Source organism: Pocillopora damicornis, chromosome 4 (genome assembly GCF_964200805.1).
Source record: "Pocillopora damicornis chromosome 4, jaPocDami1.2, whole genome shotgun sequence".
NCBI classification, from domain to species: Eukaryota; Metazoa; Cnidaria; class Anthozoa; order Scleractinia; family Pocilloporidae; genus Pocillopora; species Pocillopora damicornis.
The window spans coordinates 12,736,659-12,757,986 of NC_142673.1; the positions used below are offsets into that span (position 1 = coordinate 12,736,659).

Sequence of the window (21,328 nt, forward strand, 5' to 3'; positions counted from 1 at the left end):
AGTACAAGCCACACACACACACACACACACATTACCTCTATAAATCAAACATAATTCTCACCAGTCCCATTCACATCCATAATAGCACTACAACTAATAACCTTTTTTTGTACTTGTAGAGATACTTCAAATACTAAAAAAAATATTATTTGTTTTATTGCCATTTTTCAGCCGATAAGTCTTATTTTATTAGAGATAACACCTGCCTTCAGAATCAGGTTAAAGAAATGAAGGAATATCTAAAAGGAACAAGAGGCGACAATCAGAAACAAATTATGGAGATGGAAACAACAGTGGCGAATGCCGAAGCAAAGCTTAAGGAATAGTCAGGTGATAGTTTTTTCCTTTTTTCACTACTTACAGGGGGAATTTAAACTGTTTGTGTTGTTGCCATTTTCAGCCGAGAAGTTGGTGAGGCAAAACAGTTTCCCTCAGACTGAACTAGGTGCACTGATTGAGGTTTACTTAGTTCTGCAATGATCTACCTGGTTTTAAAGGAAACGAATCAAAACTTAAAAAAATTGTCAGAAGAAATTTTATTTCGCTATTTTCTACTCTACGTGTCGAGTGAAAATCTTACAAGACTATTTTATTTCTCTTCATTTCAGTCAAAGAGTACAGCGAGCCTCGCCCGTCAATGTTATCGCCTACAACCACCGTTCCAATGTTTTAGCCACGTGTCTGGCACAATTTGTGTTTCACTGGGTAAATCACACATCCAATAAGATAGAGAAAAAGACATAGAAGTAAGAAAAAAAATTTCTCTATAAGTCGACAGTTTATGGGAAAAACGGAAATTGTTGAAATAATCTCACTGGCGTCTTTTTCAGACGAAGGTGGCCCCATAAGGTTCCATCAATCACCCCTCCCTCCCATATTTGCACCACTATCTACATCTGAAGCAGGCCGATTTAAAAAGGATTACGACTGGCTGATTAGGAACCAAGCAACTTTATATCTGTCTCCCGAAAGGGTTAAATTTGTATAGAAATGCTATTTTCGTATGTTTTCCAGCTTACTTTGAGGGTTGGAGCATGTATCTCGCCCATTGAGTAGCTGTTTCAGTTGAGAGAAGGACTTTGTGAAGGTTAAACTGTATTGGAAATTTAGATCTTTTTAATATAATAATGCATTTGATGAAAAATAGATTAAATGTAAACATAAGTATAGCATGACTAGAATAGGAGTCATTCACCATATTAACGTGCAAATCTGTTTGAATATAACATGCTTGTATTTGAGATTTCTTTGATAATCGGCAGAATTAGAACAGCTGACAATAAAGAATTCCTCCCTTAAACAGCAAGTGAACCAACAACTAGAAGACCAAGCACGTGAAAAGGCCGCTGTGAGGAGAAACTACTGATTTTAAAAATCAGAGTTTATGCACCAACTCAATGTGATGATGACTAAAAAGCAAGCTGAATGGATGACAGCGATACTATGTAAGCGGACCGATTTCATGTCTCAGTATGCTTAACATAGTTCCTAGGAGCATATAACTTCCTGGTATGACTTTTGTAACTCAATAAACTTGCAACTAGAGGTAAAAAGTTTAACGTTCATATCAATCTATGAATGGCTTAATCAGTTTGGGTTCAACTCTGAAATCAGATTAATCATCAAGATTAAAATGTTTCTGCTTGTGGTGGGAAACTTTTTATTCCAATTGTTGCTAGTGCGCTCTGATGAAATTTTGAAAGCAGCTTAACTAAAACAGACATTCACATCCATTTTCATCTACCTGTCGATAGAGCGATTCAATTCGGAAAAGTCGGACCAATTTCTGATTTGTTGTGATTTACTTGTTGGCACTTACCAACAACTACAACTGATTTTAGAAAAAATAGTTTTCTACGTAGCAAGGAGACGGATATCTTGCACCCTATCCCTAAAAAAAGTCGAGACTTTTCTCTTTTTTCTTTCTTGTTGCAATATCTCAAATAAATTGATTCAATTAGGATATTAATGCCTTCAACTCTTGAGCTTTTCTCTCTGATTTACGGTCACTGTTTGTGACATTTTTGAGCTCTGTGCAAATGTATTGAATTTGGTGCAACGGAAAATAAAATTTAAATGTTATAGTGTGGTTTTAACAAAGTGTGTAGCGAGCGAAAAGTAAAATGTAATGCGAAATAAAACCATTGTACCTCCATTTCATTGTTTGAGTTCCTTATGAGAGATTTTTAATCCAATTTCATCGGCTTTTCCTCTCCAGATTACTAAGGCTCTAAAACGAAATGGAATGTTAGAATCTTCAATTCAGCTTTCTTCGCAAAGAGATCAATTAAATTCTCCAAAAATGAATGCAAATTCTCTAGACAAACTTCAGATAACAGCTTAAAATATTATCTTATAATTTCATTTTGCTTAAGTGGCGCAATTTCACTACAACAGCCAAAAAGTCGCTTTTTTCTCAACTCAACTAAAGAAGTTTCGCTTTGTTGGTATGCGCGAGTAAATTCAGTCGTAATCAGATTTGAAAGGTTTTCGATTAGCGACCGTTACAATCCATCAAGTATTCTTGCTCGCGCGCACATCTCGTGATCGAATATGCCCCGCTAATACTGGGATTTTCCGAGGATATGCTCTGAGTGACATTAGCCAATTTTCAAAGGTATAACTACGACGATAAAAGAGTTCGTTGAAAATTTTATTACAGACGTAAGAGCATTTAGCTATTTTTAAAAATGAAGGGACAAATTTGTCTGTTCATACCGTGGCACCAGAGCATGCCGTGCATATTTTCGCGCCTAATGGTGGCTATTGTTCACTTAATGCCCGAGCAAAACCACACTTGCAATTGTGGATTCAATTTCGGGCTAAACCAGCTGAATTATCGTTTCTCGGCTCAAGATAACCATTTGCATCGAACGAAATACATCTGCAGTGGTTTGGAGTGAATGAGTCGTTTTTTGAGGAGAAAGCTGAATTTCAAGTTTCCAATCATTCGCTTCCTTTTAAGAACGTTAGATATCCGGAGAGAAAAAGTCGATGAGATCGGGAAACAATGAAGTGGGTAACTCTGAGTGAAGTAAATTAAATTATTGCACGCAAAATTCTTGGCTGCGACCCAGGCTTCTCGCATATCTTTACTAAGTTATAGTATTGTTATGTTACGACATCGTGACGACACAATTGTTTACCGCGCGTAACCATAACAACTTCTCAGACAGAAATCATTTGCAATTTCGAGTGAAACGTGTATATCTTGGAGGGAAAACATGAGTACTTCGTGGATAAACTACGTGTATAAACAGTTCACTGGGGAAGAAGACAATGAACGCGCAACCAACTCATTGGATGTGTTTTCTAAAGCCAATATCTGGTTCACAGATCTTCCAACAAATAACTTAGGTCCGATTGAGGAATCATTCGGGGCGCGCAAGATGACTAAGAAGGTAGGTGCCTAACTTACACTTCTTTTCTTTTAATACATTACTTGAAGACTGTTTAGAGTCGAGGAGACTGATGGGACAATATGTCAATCAGTTTTTAAGTTTAGGACTTTGCCTTTTTCTTTCTTTCTCTCTTTCTTTTGTACTCAATCTTGAGATGAATCAAGCGTGCGGAAATGCTCTTCAACTACGATGCACCGATTTCGTTTTCTTTTGAACAACGTTATTGAAGGAAAAAGTTGAAAACATTTCTCCCATCTATAACAAGTAAACAAAAAAGGCTCTAAAGGTTAGTTTGGCGATCATTTTGTTATGAAGAGTATTTAACCATTTAAGAAGTCAGACTAAATTATAGCTGATTTTGCAACACACCCAATCTTTGTTCTTTAAAAACTCAAATTTCAGTTATTGTGTGTTATGCGCCTTTGCGGAGTTCTCATGGTCGGCGTGCTTTAAAACGTCCTGGCTCGATATGTTATGTTATAATATCATATGTTACAATGTTTTGTATATAAAACGTCAAATGTACTTAATCTTATTGAACTAGGGTAACAAGGATAAAGAATTGGAGGAAAAGATGGCAGTCCTTGAACAACAATACCAAGGTAAGATATCTTTTTTTTCCAACTTTAATCCAGGCCGGTGGTCGATGCAGACCAACGCAATAGTGAGTGGGCGAAGAAAACGCTGGAAACAGCAGAGATTGTTCCTCATATTTCTTAGCGCAACTCTCGCCGTTTTTGGACAACTCCTCCCCCCCCCCACGCCTTTTTGCCTCCACTGTCTGAGAACTCATTAAAGGTAATTGCTCTCAACAAAGAGGATAATCATCCAATATGCAGGCCTTTGTCGGTTTTTGTCGTCAAATCCGCAATAAAATAAAGTGATGAAGGTGTATAACTATCGATTATTTGAAAGCTTAGTCACTTGCGGACTGAAACACATCAAGGTATTCGTGAATGATGTGCTGGTTACATTGAAACAACTGATCTGTCATTAAATAAGACTGACCGAGTCACCGACTGACCAAGTGACTGACTCAGTAACTGCCTGACTGACCGAGTCACTGCTTGACTGACTGACCAAGTGACTGACTGAGTAACTGAATGACTCACCGAGTGACTGACCAATCGACTGACTGACCAAGTGACTGAGTAACTGAATGACTGACCGAGTGACTGACCGATCGTCTGACTGACTGACTGACTGACCAACCAATATATGGTTTGACTTATCGACCGGATGACTGAAGAAAGGACCACGTTTATTGACTGTCTGTTTGTTTGTCTGTCTGTCTGTCTGTCTGTCTTTCTGTCTGTCTGTCTATTCAGCCGTGATCCCCGATTGGTATGACGTGTGAGACGTCAGAGCTTAGTCAGTTGACTATTGGCTCATTGCTTATACTGACCATCTAACTTTCTAAAGCATATCAGAGCACCAATCCCTAAATTCGGTAGCTTTAGACAATCTAAGACAATCATACTTTCAGAGGATATTTGAGACAAAAAATGCGGTCATTCACCACTGAGCTAAGCTTTTATAACTACTTTAGAGAGAGAGAAAGAACTCCTAAAAAGGAACTCTGCCTTGGAAAATCAACTGAAAGAATCACGTGACAAAATGGACGATCTACGCATTCAATATGAAAAAGAAAACGAGTCTCTCCAGACTGAAATTAAAGACTTGAAGGACACTCTACTTAGGAGAGAAAAGTGTCATACAAGACAAAAAGATCTTTTAAAAAAGATGGCAGCTAATGCCCAGAGTGAACTGGACAAAGCTCGGGCGGTCATTTCAAATCTCTCTGAAGGGATGAAAGCCTGTGAAGGTAAGTCTTATGCATAAGGTAAACTATTCATTCATTTTTTTCTCAGTACAAAACTGATCATAAAACGTGCTTATGAACTAAATATTGTTGCGTTCAATCAAAAGTTTTGTAGATAAGCACAGATAAGCAAAAAAAAAACGTTACAAATGACTAAACAACAACCCGTAAAAAGATTTTTTAATACTTAAAAAACACATAGTTAAAACTTCCACTACATAATATGTAGTAATTTACAACGTACGATATAGGACAAAATGGTTGGGACACAGTCGGTTCCACCCCTCCCTGATCTTCCCACAAACAATTAGGAGCCAACTGAATCCTCAGTCGGTTCTTAATTGTTTGTGGGAAGATCGGTGACCCACACGTTGGCTTTAGAAAGGACATCCAATGAACTGAATGCTCGTTCACTTCTTGTACAAGCACATTACAGGCGAAGAAGACAACTTGTCCTCTTCTCCAGTAATCTGTTTGTACCAGAAGTTTAGAACTCCACCTGACTTTTATGATATCCAAAAACTACTCATGTTTACACCCGTAGCTATAATCATTTCATTCGAAATCGCAAATCTTTCCTGTCTGAACAGTTATTATGGTTGCGCGCGGTAAACAGATGGCGTAGTCACGGTGTCGTAACATGATTATTTAATCACATCATGAGGACAAGCGAGAAACCTGGCTGGCAGCCATGAAGTTTGCATCCCAGAATTAAATTTGCTTGACTTAAACGTAACCTAAGCAAAATCATGTTTTAAAAGCATCATTCTTAAATGCCATCTCTGAGTTAAATTATTTACATTTTAAATAAAATGATCAAAAGGGTGGCGAACACACAGCACTCCTTTGACAATCCTTGTCCAGGAAATGAAGCTGTTTGCGTCTATTTTGTGAACGTTAACATTTGGAAGATTGTTGGAGAATGTGCAAAGAAGAAGAGGAAGCGAAGGAGTCAATAAAATGGAAATATAGAAATGCAATTGATCTCTGATGAGCTAAGCCTTTACAATCACCAGGAACTGAGATAAAGAATTATTAAAAATGATGAACTCTTCCCTGCGTGGTCAACTAAAGAAGATTCCATTGAGCTGGAAGAGAAAATAAAAAGTGATTAAACATACTGAAGAAATCTTCATTCGACGTCAAATCTTTCTCTGTTGGACTTGGCTTTCATTAGGGGGAGATGCGGTTTATTTTTGGCAATACGAAATTAATCAAATATACGATTTTATGAAAACTCGAAGGATGTGGCTGAAAACAATCTGAGATATTTCAACGTGAGCGACGTTTGTATTTTCTCTGAGGAGCTTTTAAATTCTGTGCCTGACTACTAGTAATAATTAAATGTCTTGCTTACTGAATGGCATCGTGATATTCCCGTATTTTTTGTTCATTTCAGCGACTCTTTCTGCATCAAAGGAGACAATCGGTGAGAAAGATCAAAAAATTAAACAGCTTACATCTCAGCTAAACAGATATGAAGATCTTATAAGAAACTTAACGGCTGATATGCGGAATTATCACAAGAGCCTGCAGAAAGCTGCAGACGATGTTGACAAAATCAATGAAAGACTGGAGGTTTCTCTAGGTATGTGTAACATAGCGGGTTAATACTTGGCAACACACAAAATTAAGCAAAACACGATTTTTAACAAAGGTAGCTGGTAATTTATTTTATTGCGTCCATCGAAAGAAAAAAAAAAAAAAAAAAAGAAAGAAAATCCAGACAAACAGAATTGTTAACCAAGAACACTTGCCCTGAGAACCAAATTGCTGAAATGGAAGAAACCGTTTTCTCCATGTTAACTATTTGGTCCCCATGGCGGTGGCTGATGCCGAAGAAAAAAATGTAGGAATTGTCAGGTGACAATCTATATCGTTTTTTATCAGTTGAAAAAGCGTTTTCTGTTCTTTATGTTTGATTTATTAGTTTTATTGCCATTTTCAGCTGTTAAGAAGAAACTGTTGAGGAAAAACAGATGCCTCGAGGAAAAAGTTGTCATTATGGAAGAAACAATGACAAATGCCGAAGCAAAAGTAAAAGAATTGTCAGGTGACTTTTTTTTTTCGTATTTAGTACTTCCTGAAGTAATTTAAACTGTCTGTTTTAATGACATTTTTCAGCCGACAAGTCCGAATTATTAACGAAGAACGCTTGCCTTGAGGACCAAATTGCTGAAATGGAAGAGACCGTTTCTTCTATGTTAACAGTTTTCTCCTCAAGGCGGTGGCTAATACCGTAACAAACATGGACGAATTGCTCGGCAACAATTTATTTCACTCTTTACTACGCGAAAGAGTGTCTTCTGTTCTTAAAGTTTGAATGATTTATTTTCTTTCTCTTTGCAGAAGTCAACTCTAAGTTGGATGAGAAGATCAGTTTCCTTCAGGATGAGGACAAAAAGATGCAGTTTGATCTTCAAGAAAGAAGAAACAAGGAGAGGCTAAACGACAAAATGGGTATGATGAACCATTTAAAGGAAGATCTGAAAACAAAACGTAGTGATGTGACAGTAGAAATACTAGGTTCGTGAAGCGATCTTATGAATAGATAAACGTAGCATAACTTCATTAATGAGACATGAGATATTTTCCGCGTGCGATTGGCATAACGCGACCGAGTTAAAGTGATGAATATCTATTGGTATTACGAGGGGGTGGTACCAAATTTTAAGAGAACGTCCAGTGCAATGAAGGTCGTTCTATAATTGTTGATTAAATCAGAACGTTTTTGTCCTTGACACTAATAAGGGGATGAGCTTATTTGTTGACAAAATTGCTTTAAAATTTCAATCCCCGTTTTATAAAGTGAGTTGTTGGTAAACCCTTTGTGTCGTGCATTTCAAAAATATATTGAAGAATAATAATCGAGAAAGTCTCTATTAGGCTTAAAAATATGAAGGTTTATTTTTCCTTTCAGTGACAATATCTAAAACTCACAGTCTTCCTCAAAATTTGCTTCTAGCTTGAATATTTGCCCTTTGTAATGGATGATATCCGTGAACTAATATTCTGGTGCATTTTCGCACCAAATAGAAGATGAAATTTATAGTGGAGCTCGCAGAGCGTAGCCCCATAATTATACAAAATAGTAGTAATCCATCAAGCGGAAAAAATTTAGATGTACGACCGTATGACCGTACAGCCTTACGACCGAACGGCCGTAGAAGGTGCTAATTTTAACATGCATGGTCAACTGTACCGCGGGCACGTCAACGCCACGGCTTTGTTCAGTAGTCCAGTGGTCAGTGCACTGGGCTCCGAGTCGGACGACCCGGGTTTTAGTCCAGGCCGAGGCAAGGCGTTGTGCCCCTGAGACGTGTGGGAAAATAATGCCAGCTTCGCTTTTAGGCTTGGCTAAATCTATATATTATAATTCATAAACTGGTACTGATACTGAACAGACTCCGATAAACATATAGGCATATTTGATGTTGGAAGGGAAGCTGTTGCATACGATTTCTGTCAAAACTTAAAGAAGGGGTTTGTGTCGGAAATATATCCAAGTTTTGATGCGTTCAATTTTTTTTCTTTAGCCGGTGTCTACGACGACCTGCAACCTACAGAGCTCAATGTGAAAAGCGGGCACTGTTTTCTCCCAGAGCAGAAAAGTACTGTGCTTATAAAAGAGACAGAAACGCCTAAAGGCGATGAAGCAAATGTAAAGAAGACAGTAAAAGGTGTTGATAATTTAACATTTTGTTGTAATTGTAGTAACTTGTACTTTAGTTATTACGTAAGATATCATTGACGCCTCTTATCTCTTGTGGGGTGGGGGAGGGGGGAGGGGGGGGAGGGAGTGGGATGAGAATGTTGTCAGCATAGACTAGCCAAGTATTTATCGAGTAAAAATGTTACAGGATTATTTCATTTCTCGTCATTTCAGTCAAAGAGAACAGCGAGCCTCGCCCGTCAATGTTATCATCTGCAGCCAGAGTCTCAACGAGTGGAACTTCAGTGCAGGACACCTGTCTGAGAAAAAGGCATAGAAGTGATCAAAGCAAGGGATTCAGTTGCGACAGCAAAACAGCTGATCCGTTGTCCATGCCTACCGCAGGTAAGAGCAGTGAAACACATTACCAAAAAATAAACGAAGAAACAAAGCAAATGGAAAACGGGTTTTGTAAAAATCTACTAATCTCATTGGCGTCTCTTTCAGACAAAGGTGGCCCCATCAGGCACCATCAATCACCCCTCTCTCCCATATTTGCACGACTATCTACATCTGAAGTAGGCCGAGCTAAAAAGGATGACGACTGGCTGGTTAGGAACCAAGGAAACTTTCTACCTTTCTCCCAAAAGGGTAAGTGACATTTCTATGAAAATGCTACTTTCATATATTTTCCAGTTTACACAAGAGTTGTCAGAGTTTTGAGGTTTTTGGATACCTTTCTTTCTTTGCAGCCGGTGGCTTTGATTACGATCCTGATCGAGCTCTGCATGAAAGCCATTTAGAAGAAAAAGATGAAAAATATTTTGCAATGAAAGGAAACTCATCCTTCGAGGCGGAAAAAGGTATAAAATGTTTTGATAATATGTACTTATACGTTTTTTAGTATGTCCCATGACAGTGAGTAAGAGACGGGTCATTATTCATCGCCTGAAGGGGTGGGAGCGGAGGATTTTGGTTGTATCAAAATGCAATGTAATTTTAAATACCTTAACTTTTACTCTGTTAGTGACGACTGATCTCCCTCCCCTCCCCCCCTAAAAAAACCATGTGATTCCTGGAAAATCTTCCGAGACTCTGAGAAGAAGAAAGCATCAGCACGTCAAAGTTTTTTAATGTTTTATTGACTTTCAATTTTTGTAGACGGAGCCTGTCGATTAGTAGAAGAAGACCATTCTAAGTATGATGAAAAGTCGCTTGATGAGTCCTCTGTTAAGAAAATGTCCTCTGCTAAGATACGAAACTCATCCTTTGAGACAGAAAAAGGTAAGAATTCTTTGAAAATATCTTGTTATAGTTTTCATTTAGTATGTTCCATATCAGTGATATCAGTGACTTGGTGAGAAAAAAATTATACCCTGTGGAATAACTAGAAGGTTGTTTGAAAATTTTGAAAACCCTGAAAAAGAGTTACGTTTTTCTTTCTTCCTATATTGCCTTTAAAAAATGTAACTCAATGGTGTAGTGTGAAACTTTTGAGAGAGTTTTATCTCGCGGATTAGTCATGTTTTATGTCTTCTCGCCTTTTTAGTGGGTTTAGAAAAGTGTGCATAGATATACTGACAAATTAGATTACCTGACCCATTTGAAAAGTCAAAAGCAAGAGAATCTTGCCGAAAGTCATCCCCGTTGGTTCAAATTGTTTCACAATGTTGGTGGGAAAGTTTTCGGTTACAAAATCTTCCAAAACTCAGTGGAGAATACAGCATCAGCACGTCAGAGTCTTAATGTCTTTCAATTTTTGTAGCCGATGCTTGTCGATCAAAAGAAGAAAGCCATCCGTCATGTAAGACAAATGATGAAAAGTCCTCTGCTAAGAAAGGCAACTCATCCTTGGAGACGGTAAAAGGTATGAGTACTTCAGTAAACAGTAATCTGGTAAAGAAGAAGAAAATAAAATGAAACCCTGGTTGCTTAACAATCAGAGGTCCTTGTTCGAACCTAATCTTGTTCCCAGATTCTCTCTTGTAAAGGAAAAGTAGACTTGTAGGGCGTTAGTGTATGTGAGCCGAGTGCACTTCTGTACTTCGGGAAAATCTGCATAACTTATTCGTTCTTCGTAATTCCGTAAGAATACTTCCAATTATGGCATGAACACTATATCTTTTACCGGTGCCGGGGCGAGAGACTTTTTCCAGATGAGTTGCGTCCCCCTTGTGTGGAATGAGACTTTCGTTGAGGTTCGTCACTTTTTCGCATATAAAAGATCTTTGGCTAATATTAAGATGTGGGATTGTTTGATTCTTCGTAGCAGAAACAATTTTTTTATCGTTGTTATTTTGCACTGAACCGTGGAATGGTTCGTTTATAGCATTTTTTTAGGGTACTATTACCGCTCCGTGCGTTTTAGGGAAGTAGTTTTAAGTATCACAGTACCATACAGTTGACTGAGATTCTCTACAACACTTATTCCTTTCTTTGTTTATACAGAAGAGCAAGGATTCTTTGGCAAAGTATTTTGGGCATTTTTACATCACGCTCCCTCAAAGCTATAGGTTTGTCTGCCTGTGTTTGAACCAACCTTCGTCCCTCTCAGGTACATCATCTTTTTTTTACTCTGGTATTCATCTATCTTTCCATATTTGTATTTCACGGTTTCCCTCATTTCTGTATGCTTTAAATGGGTCTCGAAGACTTATTTGACAGGCTCCTCGACGGCAGTTACTAGATACTGTGGTTGATTTTTAACATATGCTGGAATTTACGACGGTTGATTTCGGCTAACTCAAGTGATTGAGGGAAATACCTAAAAATACTTTAATTTGCTGCTTTTGATTCCTTGAGTAGTTTTGTTCGCAGTTAGATAACATAACAAAAGTCTCACTTATTTTAGTTTTGTGTATAGTCTCGAGTAATCTGGTGGGTTTTTGAAACGGTTTATTACTTTCTGCCCCTTTTCACTAAAGTGCCACTCCTCCAGATACAAATGAATCATTTCCTTTAAGACATGCTGCTGATCACAGCTCATGTATCTGTTTTCTTCTCTTTTGTGCAGGTTTTCAGGAATCGTCCTTGCAATTATCAATTGCAACTCAGTTAATTTTGTAAATAGTTGTAAAAATGTTGTGATGTGAGGATTTGCAATCAGTATATCTTGTACATATTTATATAACTTAATGGAAAATTTAATGGGCATACACTTACATGCCATTCATGCAAATAAATTTTTTTCTTGTTTCATGATCTGTTTGATATGTGTTAAGTGGCAACATTCCGATGGTCTGGATATAACAACCATTTTCTTTTTCGGGTTGAAAACAAGATGGACTTTTCGTGTCATCAAGGCGATGTACTCTTCTTTCAAAATGATAAGCTTCAGTTTTTAGTCGAAATGTTGTGTTTTGATCAGCAGTGATAAGTGCGGAGCCAAGAAAGCATACATGTACTCCACTGGTCAGAGTTAATTTTGGGGTCGCTTTTACTACCCTTTACTGATACCGAAGGGGTCAAAACGTCCTATCATGGAGAATCGTGTAAGATAAGAACTGGCTGGGACCTTCTATTTATCCTGCTGAACTGGGTTCTCCTCTTGCCCTCCCCCCCTCCAACACATTAATAGGAGTACAAGGTATTCATGGACGTATGGGCGAGTCTTAAGGTCCCAAGGAAAGATTCACATACAACACCCACACATCGAAAAGCCACGAAAGATTTCTCGATCCCTTTATAATATTAGCCACGAAAAGATCAAGATAGAAAGGAGGAAGAAAAGAGTCAAGGTATGAAAGCATCGCTACAGACCAAAATTATGAGAAATATCGGGGGTGAAGAATCACAATTGTCCAAAAATGATCGTAAAAATGATTTTTGTATAGAAAGTCGCGGTCGCTGATTTTGCCCTTTACAATAAAAATAGGTAGGGAATTTGATTGCAATGTTTCCCCCGGGGGGCAGGAATTTGAAGGAACCAATCCTCAAAAGTTCAAATGCTCGGGGGGTTGTCCGGGGTTGGATGTTGAAGCTTTGAATTGATCGTCGCATAGTGTCGAAGACGAAGGGAGACGGTTCTCGGCGGAAGTTGTCCGCTTATGTTTGCTAGATGGCGGTTTAATGGATAAATTTGAAGATTACGACGCGGTTAACTTTGTTAAAATTACCGCCATTTTTACTGAGGTCAATTATTGCTATGGTTTTATTGGTGCAGATGTTAATCTGTGGTGACCCCCGTAGTCCAGGCGATGTTTGTCCTTTACGTTGCCCATCATGCTCTGTATTCTTTTTTGCTCATGACGCTTTGCATCATGGATAATCTTGCAGTTTCGAAGATGGCGGCGGTTTTCAAACCAATAATTCGATGGGCTCAAAGCAAGGAGCGAATATTTTTAACACTGGAGTTGTCAGATGTTCAGGTTTGGTAATTGCTGCAAATAATTATTGTAGTTTATATCTAACCGTTCGTGGTATTCCATTCACAATTTGTGCAATTCCTCTTGCAGTATCCAGCTGTAGAACTGACTGGTAACCGGTTGGTCTTTCAAGGTAAGCAGGCCATTTTACATCATGTATTCCAAGGAGCGATGATATCAGTCCTTGTTCTTACTAAAACCCAAGTAGCTAACGGTGAAGAGAAGTATAAGAATTTGAAAATATCTCTACATTCATGACTTCGAAGCTGTACGTACACTGTACCTGTTGTAATTTAAGCTGTATCCATGCTGTTTTCTTTCGTTTCCCAGCCTGCTTAAAGTAATGTTGTTTTTATTTTTACAACACTATTAATCCTTAGCAAGGGTTTGATCACATTTTTTAAGTGCTAAGGCATCCCTATGAGATACATTTTAAAAAATTAAAACCAGAAGTGAACTCCTTCATGCCCCATGTGAAGTTACATGTGTGTTGTTAATGCAGGTAGTGAAACTTTTTTTATCCTGGTGCTGGTAACTAGGTCCTACCTTCTTATGAGAGCTGAGCCTTAATCTCCTAGATGTGGTCGGCATGTTACTTCTCCTTACAGTTTTATTATGTAAACCAGTAAAAAGTTGACAATACAAAACTAATTCATTAATAAGCATGAGGGTACCATTGACAGAGGAACAAATTCTCCTTACTCGCTTCTAAGGAGAGTTGCAGGAGCAAGAGCAGGTATAAATTAAGAAATTATCATTAGAACCCAGGAGTTGAATGGTGGTTAGCCTTAGATTTTGAGCAAAGTCTGTCCCTTTTTGATTGCTTTAATTTTGGTAATGCGTGCTGTTTCCTTCTCTTAATTTACTGAAGAATAATTTCAGGGTCTGTGAATATTTGTGTTACAGGATTTGGTCATGGAGCCAGAGGGGAACAGCAGTACCATGTGGACATTGATTTCTATAAGCCTGTTGATATTACAGTGAGTCTTTGTTGATATTTGTAGACATTTTTTTTTTACAAACTAAGTTAATTTTGATAATTGTGATTTACCTGTAGTGGAGAGTTTAGTCATGTTTTACTTACGTTGAAAACAATTATGGTTGTCAATTTGATAACTTGATTAATTTAATCATTGACTTATAGGCAAGCAGTCATAAAGTTCTGGATCGTCATGTGGAATTTTCCATTGCTAAGTTGAAAGGGCAGCAGGGTAGGTGCTATCACTAACAGCAGTCATCTTGTTGGAATTTAGTATGGAGTCAATGCATGTATTAAGAACTTTATTGATTTGTAGTGGACTTTATTGATTTTATGCACTGTTTGTGCTGTGCTCAGAGTTCTGGCCCCGTCTTATTGTGGATGAACAAAAGCCGGCCTGGTTGAAAGTCAACTTTGATCGATGGCAAAGTGAAGATACCTCTGATAGTGAAAAAGATGAACTGGAAGAACAAGCTAAACTAGAGGTGAATAAAATCAAACACAGGTCACTGTTGCATTGGCTGAAATGATGATTAAGATAACTTTTTTAAAACTTTAGAACCCCAAAGTAAAACAGAGATTGATCAAGACAAATTTCAGGGAAGATTTCTTGTTCTGAGCATGTCACATGAAAACTGTCTCGCTATAACTAGGAGTTTTAACATTTTTGTTTTATTTAATTATCACCTTGTCAGCATAGCAGTTTAGGTTTGTGTACAGGAAAGCACTGGACAGTATAATTTAGTAATATTCAAAGTGAAATTGTGTACAAATGCTTCAAAAAATATGTATTTAATCAACCAATCAAGAAACCATGAGTTCTGGTTATTAGCCATGAACAATAAATTCTTTCACATTTTTTGAAACTTGACAAGAATTTTTGAGTAGTTTTACTTAAACAGTGTACAGTATGACTGTGACAGTTCTTTTATGTCCTTTCAAAATGAAAATTTAATCTTATGGAGTTCATCATTAAGAAGCAAACTTAAAAAAATAGTTTGGGAGTGATGTGTAACTAATAAATTTATGTTTGTTTTCAGAACTTGATGGCTAATACCAAAGCCATGGAATTAGATCTGGACAATGAAATAGAGAAAACCAAACAAGAAGGTATGCATTCTTCTAATGTCTCCCAAATTGCAAAGCATTATGATCACAATTTTTGAAGACAGTGCATCAAGGTCCTTCCCCTTTTTCATCTAATGCTTCTTTAAACATCCCAAGAAAGTATCAAGAATTTTGTTAATTGCAAGATGGGGTATCTTTTAATCAAGCTTTAGGTCAAGGAGCCTGGACATCTTTAACATCCTCATGGCTTGACATGAGAAAAGAACCTGATGGATATCTAACTTTCTTGATCTTGTACTCATTCAATATGGATTTACTATAATAGCATGGTCAAAATGTAATATTCAGTAATCTCACTTTCTGGTGCCTAAATTGGTATATTTGCCTATCTTGCTGTCATTTCAGTCTTTTTCTTGTGGTTAGGACAGTAATGTCTTAGTTTATGATTCTAGTCTTAGAAAGTACCTGTTTATAGTGATTGACCTGGTTAAACTAGAAGTGTTTGCTGTGGGTAGCAGTAATTATTAGAACTTAAGTGAAAATACACAGTTGTAATAAGGTGATTTTTAATGTTCCCTACATGTATCTACTTAACTTCTTAAACATCAAGAAATTTTTTTTAAAATCATTAATGTGAAAAACAAAGGGTTTTTTTTTTATAGTTTTCAGATTTACTCGAACATTCTACTTGGTTGTGTATAATCTCATGCAAGGAGGATTATATCTCTACATCACTTCAGTCCTTCTGTACAAAGCAATTTTTCAAGGAACAGGTATATCTTATTTGAATTCACTTTTTTAGTAGTTAGAACAAATGCGTAATTATATCTGTCATCTGTCACTATTTTGATATCAAGTATCAGTCAGATGAGATATACATGTAGGGGTACCCATGTTTTCTATAAAAATGCATGTTGTTTCTTGTAGGACTGGTACAATTGAAGGGTTTTGGTGCCTTATGCACTTATCAGCGGCCATCCCGGGGGGTTGACCCTGGGGACATACGTGGGAATAGTGCAGGATTTGCTGACTTTTATCGCTAATTTTTGGCCCAGGACGGGGGCATTGGACTGCTTTTGTTGCTCTTTTGAAGCAAGATACACAGGGAAAGATACATAGGATTTGTAACATTGCCACCATCTTGAAAATGAAAGATCTGGACCGAAGGGACTGAGTATCAACCGTTGAACGGCAAAAAGCGACTTAGGATGTTTTTAACTTTAAGCCCTGTATAGCCCTGTATAGTAAACACAGGCTGAAGTAAGTGTATGTTCGTTGAAATTGTCATTCTATGACTTACAAGGTTTAAAGCTGAACCTCGCTGTGTGCAGAAAACAGGTGGATTATCTATTTTGCTTACTGTATATATTATTGTTAAACTTTTATTAAAAAATTATGCAGGAAATTGCATTACAATTTGGGAGTCCTTTCAAATTATGCTCCCTGGGGGAGGGACAGTAGTAGCTTTTTGTGGAAGAATATTGGCCCTGGGTAGGTGGAATTTGCAAATGTCTTAGTGCAAATGCCTGGGGGTTCCCCTGGGTCAACCCCCTGGGATGGCCACTGATAAGTGCATTATGCTTCCTCAGTTTTTACCCTTCTTCCTCTAACAGTGATGAGCATCTAATTTCCCCTCACATTATCACCAATATCATCAAACAGTGAGATTTAAAGGGCCATTAATGCTATCTATTGGATAAATTATTATCCAGTGGATAAATGATGACAAGATATACTTTGCTATCAACCAGATAGTGATTTACTTAGTGGATAGTGTCATCCACCCTTTGAACAACTGGGTGTACGTGTACACATAAGAAGTTAAAAAAACCTCTATTTGTGATTACCACAGGGAATGTAGAGAGATCAGTGTGGAGAATATAAAATACTTATGTTAGGGAGGAAAAGGTTAATTATGGTTAACATTTTGTCCCATTCTGTCTCAAACTACTAATTAAAACACTTCCAATCTAACTTTACAAATAGATTTTGGTTTGCTACTATTACTACAATATTCAGTCAAACTCTGGCAACCAAGATTGGTTTATATATTGCATTTGACATTTTAGATGCCTTCTCTGAAGCTTATGACTCCGTCAGTGATGTACTAGCCTCATGTCAGTTGGCAGCCTTCTTGGAGGTTATTCATCCTATGGTTGGTATTGTCAAGACTGGTGTACTGGCTCCATTCATGCAGGTATATTTTAAAGTTTATAATTAAAAGTACATTTTTTTGTAAGCTTTTGAAAATACCAGTAAATCATGTTTGACTTGTATATTTAATAGATTGTAGCTAACAAGTTGATCCTGTCAAGGATAACCAGGTGAACAAGTTTGACAGGTTACATGTGATGATCACTGATTATCTGTCACTCATTGGTATGACCATTTGTTGACAGTGATGGAGTACACTGTAACTTCTTACACATGCAGGCATTCTAATTGTTCAAGACAATCATGCAATCCTCTCCTAAGAGTGTCAATCACTGGAGCTTTGTAATTCTGATGTGATACTGTCTAAATATAATTTCTATGTATACTAAATAACCTTTTTTCTTAAACCTCAATTACAATGTACTTGTACTTCTATCCAATCACTGACCAACGTTCATATTTAATTTTTTCTAACAAAGCTCAGAATTGATCATCTTAGCTATCACACAGAGCTTCTAACCTTTGTCTACAATTTAATGCACTATAGAGCAGACTGAGTGTGAATATAATTCACTGCTGATTTCTCTTGATGAGAGATTATAATTTAGGTTCTCTTTTATACTATTAGGTTTTTGGTAGAAACTTGGTTCTTTTCTTGGTAGTGGTTGCAAATAAAGAGCTCCATAAACTTACAGCTGTATATGGTCTTTTCATTGTATGGTCTCTTATTGAAGTTGTACGGTAAGCCCTTTTTCAAATCTTTGTGAAATTACTGATTTAGTGACTACAGATAGTTAAAATCTGTCAGCATGTGTAAATAAGGTAATGCTATTGGCATTTCAGCATTTAACTGGCTAGTGCTGTTTTGACATAGTAATGATACTCAAATCAGAGCAGGATCTTGATGTCAATTGACATGAGTGATTTTTGAGCCAAACATGATATTAACTAAGACCTGGATAGTTTTTTCTATCTTTTGAAAATTGATTGCAATAAATTTCTTGTGTTGCATGTACAGTGTATGAAAACACCTGTGTGACATCTTATGTTACATTTCTACATGTAAATGTTCATGATTGTATGTATTGAATGAAAACTATGATGGTGCATTTTGGTGTTTTGATAATTCAGTTGAAGAAATTAAATTTATGTAAACTATATTTTTTTTACACTATTCTGTGGTGCTTTTGTATTTAAGGTACCCATTTTATGCCTCTGAGATCCTTGGCATAAGAATTGAACCCCTGATGTGGCTTCGATATACATTATGGATTCCTCTGTATCCCCTTGGTGTACTCTTTGAAGGTAACTTAACACCAGATCATTAATTTAGTAAGCAATATTTCTGTGGTCTGGTATTATTCTTCAAGCATTACACTGCCCCCTACCCATTTTTTTATGTCCCAAACATTTGTCTTTAGCATTGATTATTTTTGTTACAATCTTGCAGTTACTCTCATATGGAAGGCAATTCCTTTACTGGATGAATCTGAGAGATTTTCTGTCAAACTACCAAATGCATTGAACTTCAGTTTTAGCTTTGCATGGTACCTCAGAGTATATCTTTTCTTTCTTGTTATTGGTGAGTATGCCTAGATCAAATTTCAATGACAACGTACAGAAAAACCTTATTTTGATGAGGAATTTGAACTGGTACATCAGGATTGATTCAATTGTAATTACTTTTAGAGACTAATTGTGTTTTTTCTCCAGGTGGCTGTTACATGATGAGACACATGTATGCCCTACGACAACGAAGATATGGCAGGAAGAAAACAAAAACAAAATAGCAACCTTCTCTGTCAATAATACTTGCAACATAAAGGCCTAATCATGCCTGCCAAGACTTTAACAGTCAGATCTCTCTCAAAAATTGTTGATGATTCATATAACTACAAAGAAAACAATTATACAAAGGCACAGCATGCTGTTCAGTGCTGCAGTTTTGGCTGTGGCAAGGTGACAAGTACTTACATGTTTCATTTAATATATCAAAGGAAAGTCATGTTACACTGAAGATTGATAAAAGGTTACATTTAGAGACTGTGTTCCACACGGTTACTGTAAATACAATGTTTAGCATCCGTGGTCAGGAAGAACTATCAATGAAAAGTTATTCCTATAAGTTTTCTTGATTTTATTGAAGTAGACAACCTTAGTGGGTAGCATTTCTGCCATTTTTATTTGGGGTAGAAGTGTGTTTTCAAACAGCAGTTGGTGATCAAGAATATAATTTTGACTGAGAGTACCATAAAAGAAGTATATCAAATCAGTGGCTTTCCTATAAGGTTAACATACCCCAGGTACAATTCTGACGGTTGGCAAGGAAGTATTGCCTAGATATATTGAGTAACAGATAAGTAAAAGACTATTATGCCAAGATGGAAGGACACAAATACAGTTGTTACAAGAATCTGCCACAATTCTAGCTTACAAAGTCTCAACAAGGTTAACTTTATGGCATTTACTTTGGATTTAAACAATTTTTTTTACCAATGTTTTGACTTCAGTTATTGATGTAACTGTGTTAATGCAATATCCCCTCCTAAAAATTCATTTATACAGTATTTATACTGTATCTACCAATAACAACATCTAGATTCTTGATGCTAATGCAGGTAACAAATATATTTAAGCATGCAACTTATAAAGGTTACAGTGTTTATCTACAAGAATCTGCCACAAATATAACTCACAAAATCTCAAGGTTAGGATTAATGCATTTACTTTAGATTTTTAAAAACCAATTTTTTTAATATTTTGACTTCAGGTATTGATATAACTGTGTTTAACTGTTTCTCATTTTCAAGATTTTTTCTGACATGCTTTTAAGAGATATTTTAAAGCAGATTTTAAAAGTTCATAGGTTAATTGACAAGCCATTTTGACATTTTAGACTACTGACTTCCTCAGTTAGCAATTTTAAGCATAGTTACCAAATTTTAATCTTGATGAAAGTCATCTAAACACCATCCCAACCATTATGTTTATATGGTAATAAAATGTAAGTATAAAAAACTGTGTCACACTGTTCCTTAGGTACAGTTATGATGGTTGTTAGAGAAGTATTGCCTAGAAATATTGATTAAAAATTAAGCAATAGACTATTGTGCTAAGATGTAAAGACACAAATGCGGTTTTTACACTTAATGTGACAACTGCATTTATGTACTTGCATCCAATCACACCAATCCACCAATAAGAGTGCCAGTACTATCTTAAATATTTTGCAATTTTATATGAAAGGTTTTTTGAACTCCCATGAGTGACCAAGTCAGAATTTCTCCTTCCAATATCAATAAAATATCAACCAGATAAGTGATGAGAATAAAGAAAAATATCAATTTGGGGATAATAAGTTGAACCAATACTAAATTATCTCAACTAACATTATAAGAATTGTATAGTTGACAGTAAGGAGAGGTATAAAATTAAGCTGGGAGTTAAAGGGTTAACAACACATGTAAATGAGATCATGGCTGAAAATTGATACAGACTGTTTGTCTCGAGAGGTAACAACCTCCTCTTAAAGTTTGCTGCCTCACCTCTAAATATATTATTTGTAAGCAATGATCTGAAGATCCTTTGAAACTTCATTCAAATAATTAAGAGGCGATCAAACAAGTCAGTATTCGTGAGTGAAGAACAGTCAAAGCTTTATCAAAATTAGCACTTATAATGAAAAACTAGACAAGGGTGGAGCTACAGCCCAGGTCAATACAGTAGTAGTGACTCCAATGGGACAATTTATTCTCTCCTTTAGCTATCTCACCTCCTCTTATGGATAGTAACTTGAGTTGGCCAAATTGCTGGTCAAAAAAAAAGGTAGAATATAGGGTTAAAGATCTTTAAAAAATAACACATTGTCTGCACAAGGTTTAAAATCAG

The 21,328-nt window shown here is 36.7% G+C and overlaps 3 protein-coding genes across 3 annotated transcripts; all 3 read left to right on the top strand.

The window, feature by feature from the left end:
• Positions 1 to 3,916: 3,916 nt before the first annotated feature.
• On the top strand, positions 3,917 to 5,315 carry LOC149046849 (uncharacterized). The gene is made up of 2 exons (XM_089204939.1): positions 3,917 to 4,003; positions 4,951 to 5,315. Exons 1-2 carry the CDS (start codon positions 3,976 to 3,978, stop codon positions 5,241 to 5,243), a joined length of 321 nt encoding a protein of 106 aa, XP_089061065.1. The 5' UTR covers positions 3,917 to 3,975; the 3' UTR covers positions 5,244 to 5,315.
• A 1,692-nt stretch (positions 5,316 to 7,007) lies between these two features.
• LOC149046850 (uncharacterized) lies at positions 7,008 to 11,431 on the top strand. Its single transcript, XM_089204165.1, has 9 exons — positions 7,008 to 7,276; positions 7,573 to 7,749; positions 8,760 to 8,903; positions 9,110 to 9,280; positions 9,383 to 9,526; positions 9,628 to 9,738; positions 10,037 to 10,159; positions 10,641 to 10,742; positions 11,324 to 11,431. Exons 1-9 carry the CDS (start codon positions 7,138 to 7,140, stop codon positions 11,386 to 11,388), a joined length of 1,176 nt encoding a protein of 391 aa, XP_089060291.1. The 5' UTR covers positions 7,008 to 7,137; the 3' UTR covers positions 11,389 to 11,431.
• A 1,688-nt stretch (positions 11,432 to 13,119) lies between these two features.
• Positions 13,120 to 21,061, top strand: LOC113672916 (very-long-chain (3R)-3-hydroxyacyl-CoA dehydratase). Its single transcript, XM_027189259.2, has 12 exons — positions 13,120 to 13,242; positions 13,330 to 13,372; positions 14,146 to 14,219; positions 14,384 to 14,450; positions 14,576 to 14,703; positions 15,259 to 15,328; positions 15,949 to 16,059; positions 17,356 to 17,483; positions 18,069 to 18,181; positions 18,639 to 18,745; positions 18,891 to 19,022; positions 19,154 to 21,061. Exons 1-12 carry the CDS (start codon positions 13,120 to 13,122, stop codon positions 19,228 to 19,230), a joined length of 1,173 nt encoding a protein of 390 aa, XP_027045060.2. The 3' UTR covers positions 19,231 to 21,061.
• Positions 21,062 to 21,328: the final 267 nt, after the last annotated feature.

What these genes read in the sequence shown, in the direction of transcription:
- LOC149046850 (XM_089204165.1), top strand. Translation starts at nt 7,138, where the DNA reads ATGTTTGATTTATTAGTTTTATTGCCATTTTCAGCTGTTAAGAAGAAA. An exon ending in AAAAGTAAAAGAATTGTCAG is followed by an intron (nt 7,277 to 7,572) that starts GTGACTTTTTTT and finishes TTCTCTTTGCAG; the next exon opens with AAGTCAACTCTAAGTTGGAT. An exon ending in ATCCTTGGAGACGGTAAAAG is followed by an intron (nt 10,743 to 11,323) that starts GTATGAGTACTT and finishes TTGTTTATACAG; the next exon opens with AAGAGCAAGGATTCTTTGGC.
- LOC149046849 (XM_089204939.1), top strand. Translation starts at nt 3,976, where the DNA reads ATGGCAGTCCTTGAACAACAATACCAAG. An exon ending in CCTTGAACAACAATACCAAG is followed by an intron (nt 4,004 to 4,950) that starts GTAAGATATCTT and finishes TAACTACTTTAG; the next exon opens with AGAGAGAGAAAGAACTCCTA.
- LOC113672916 (XM_027189259.2), top strand. Translation starts at nt 13,120, where the DNA reads ATGACGCTTTGCATCATGGATAATCTTGCAGTTTCGAAGATGGCGGCG. An exon ending in TAACCGGTTGGTCTTTCAAG is followed by an intron (nt 13,373 to 14,145) that starts GTAAGCAGGCCA and finishes TTTGTGTTACAG; the next exon opens with GATTTGGTCATGGAGCCAGA. An exon ending in AGCAATTTTTCAAGGAACAG is followed by an intron (nt 16,060 to 17,355) that starts GTATATCTTATT and finishes TTGACATTTTAG; the next exon opens with ATGCCTTCTCTGAAGCTTAT.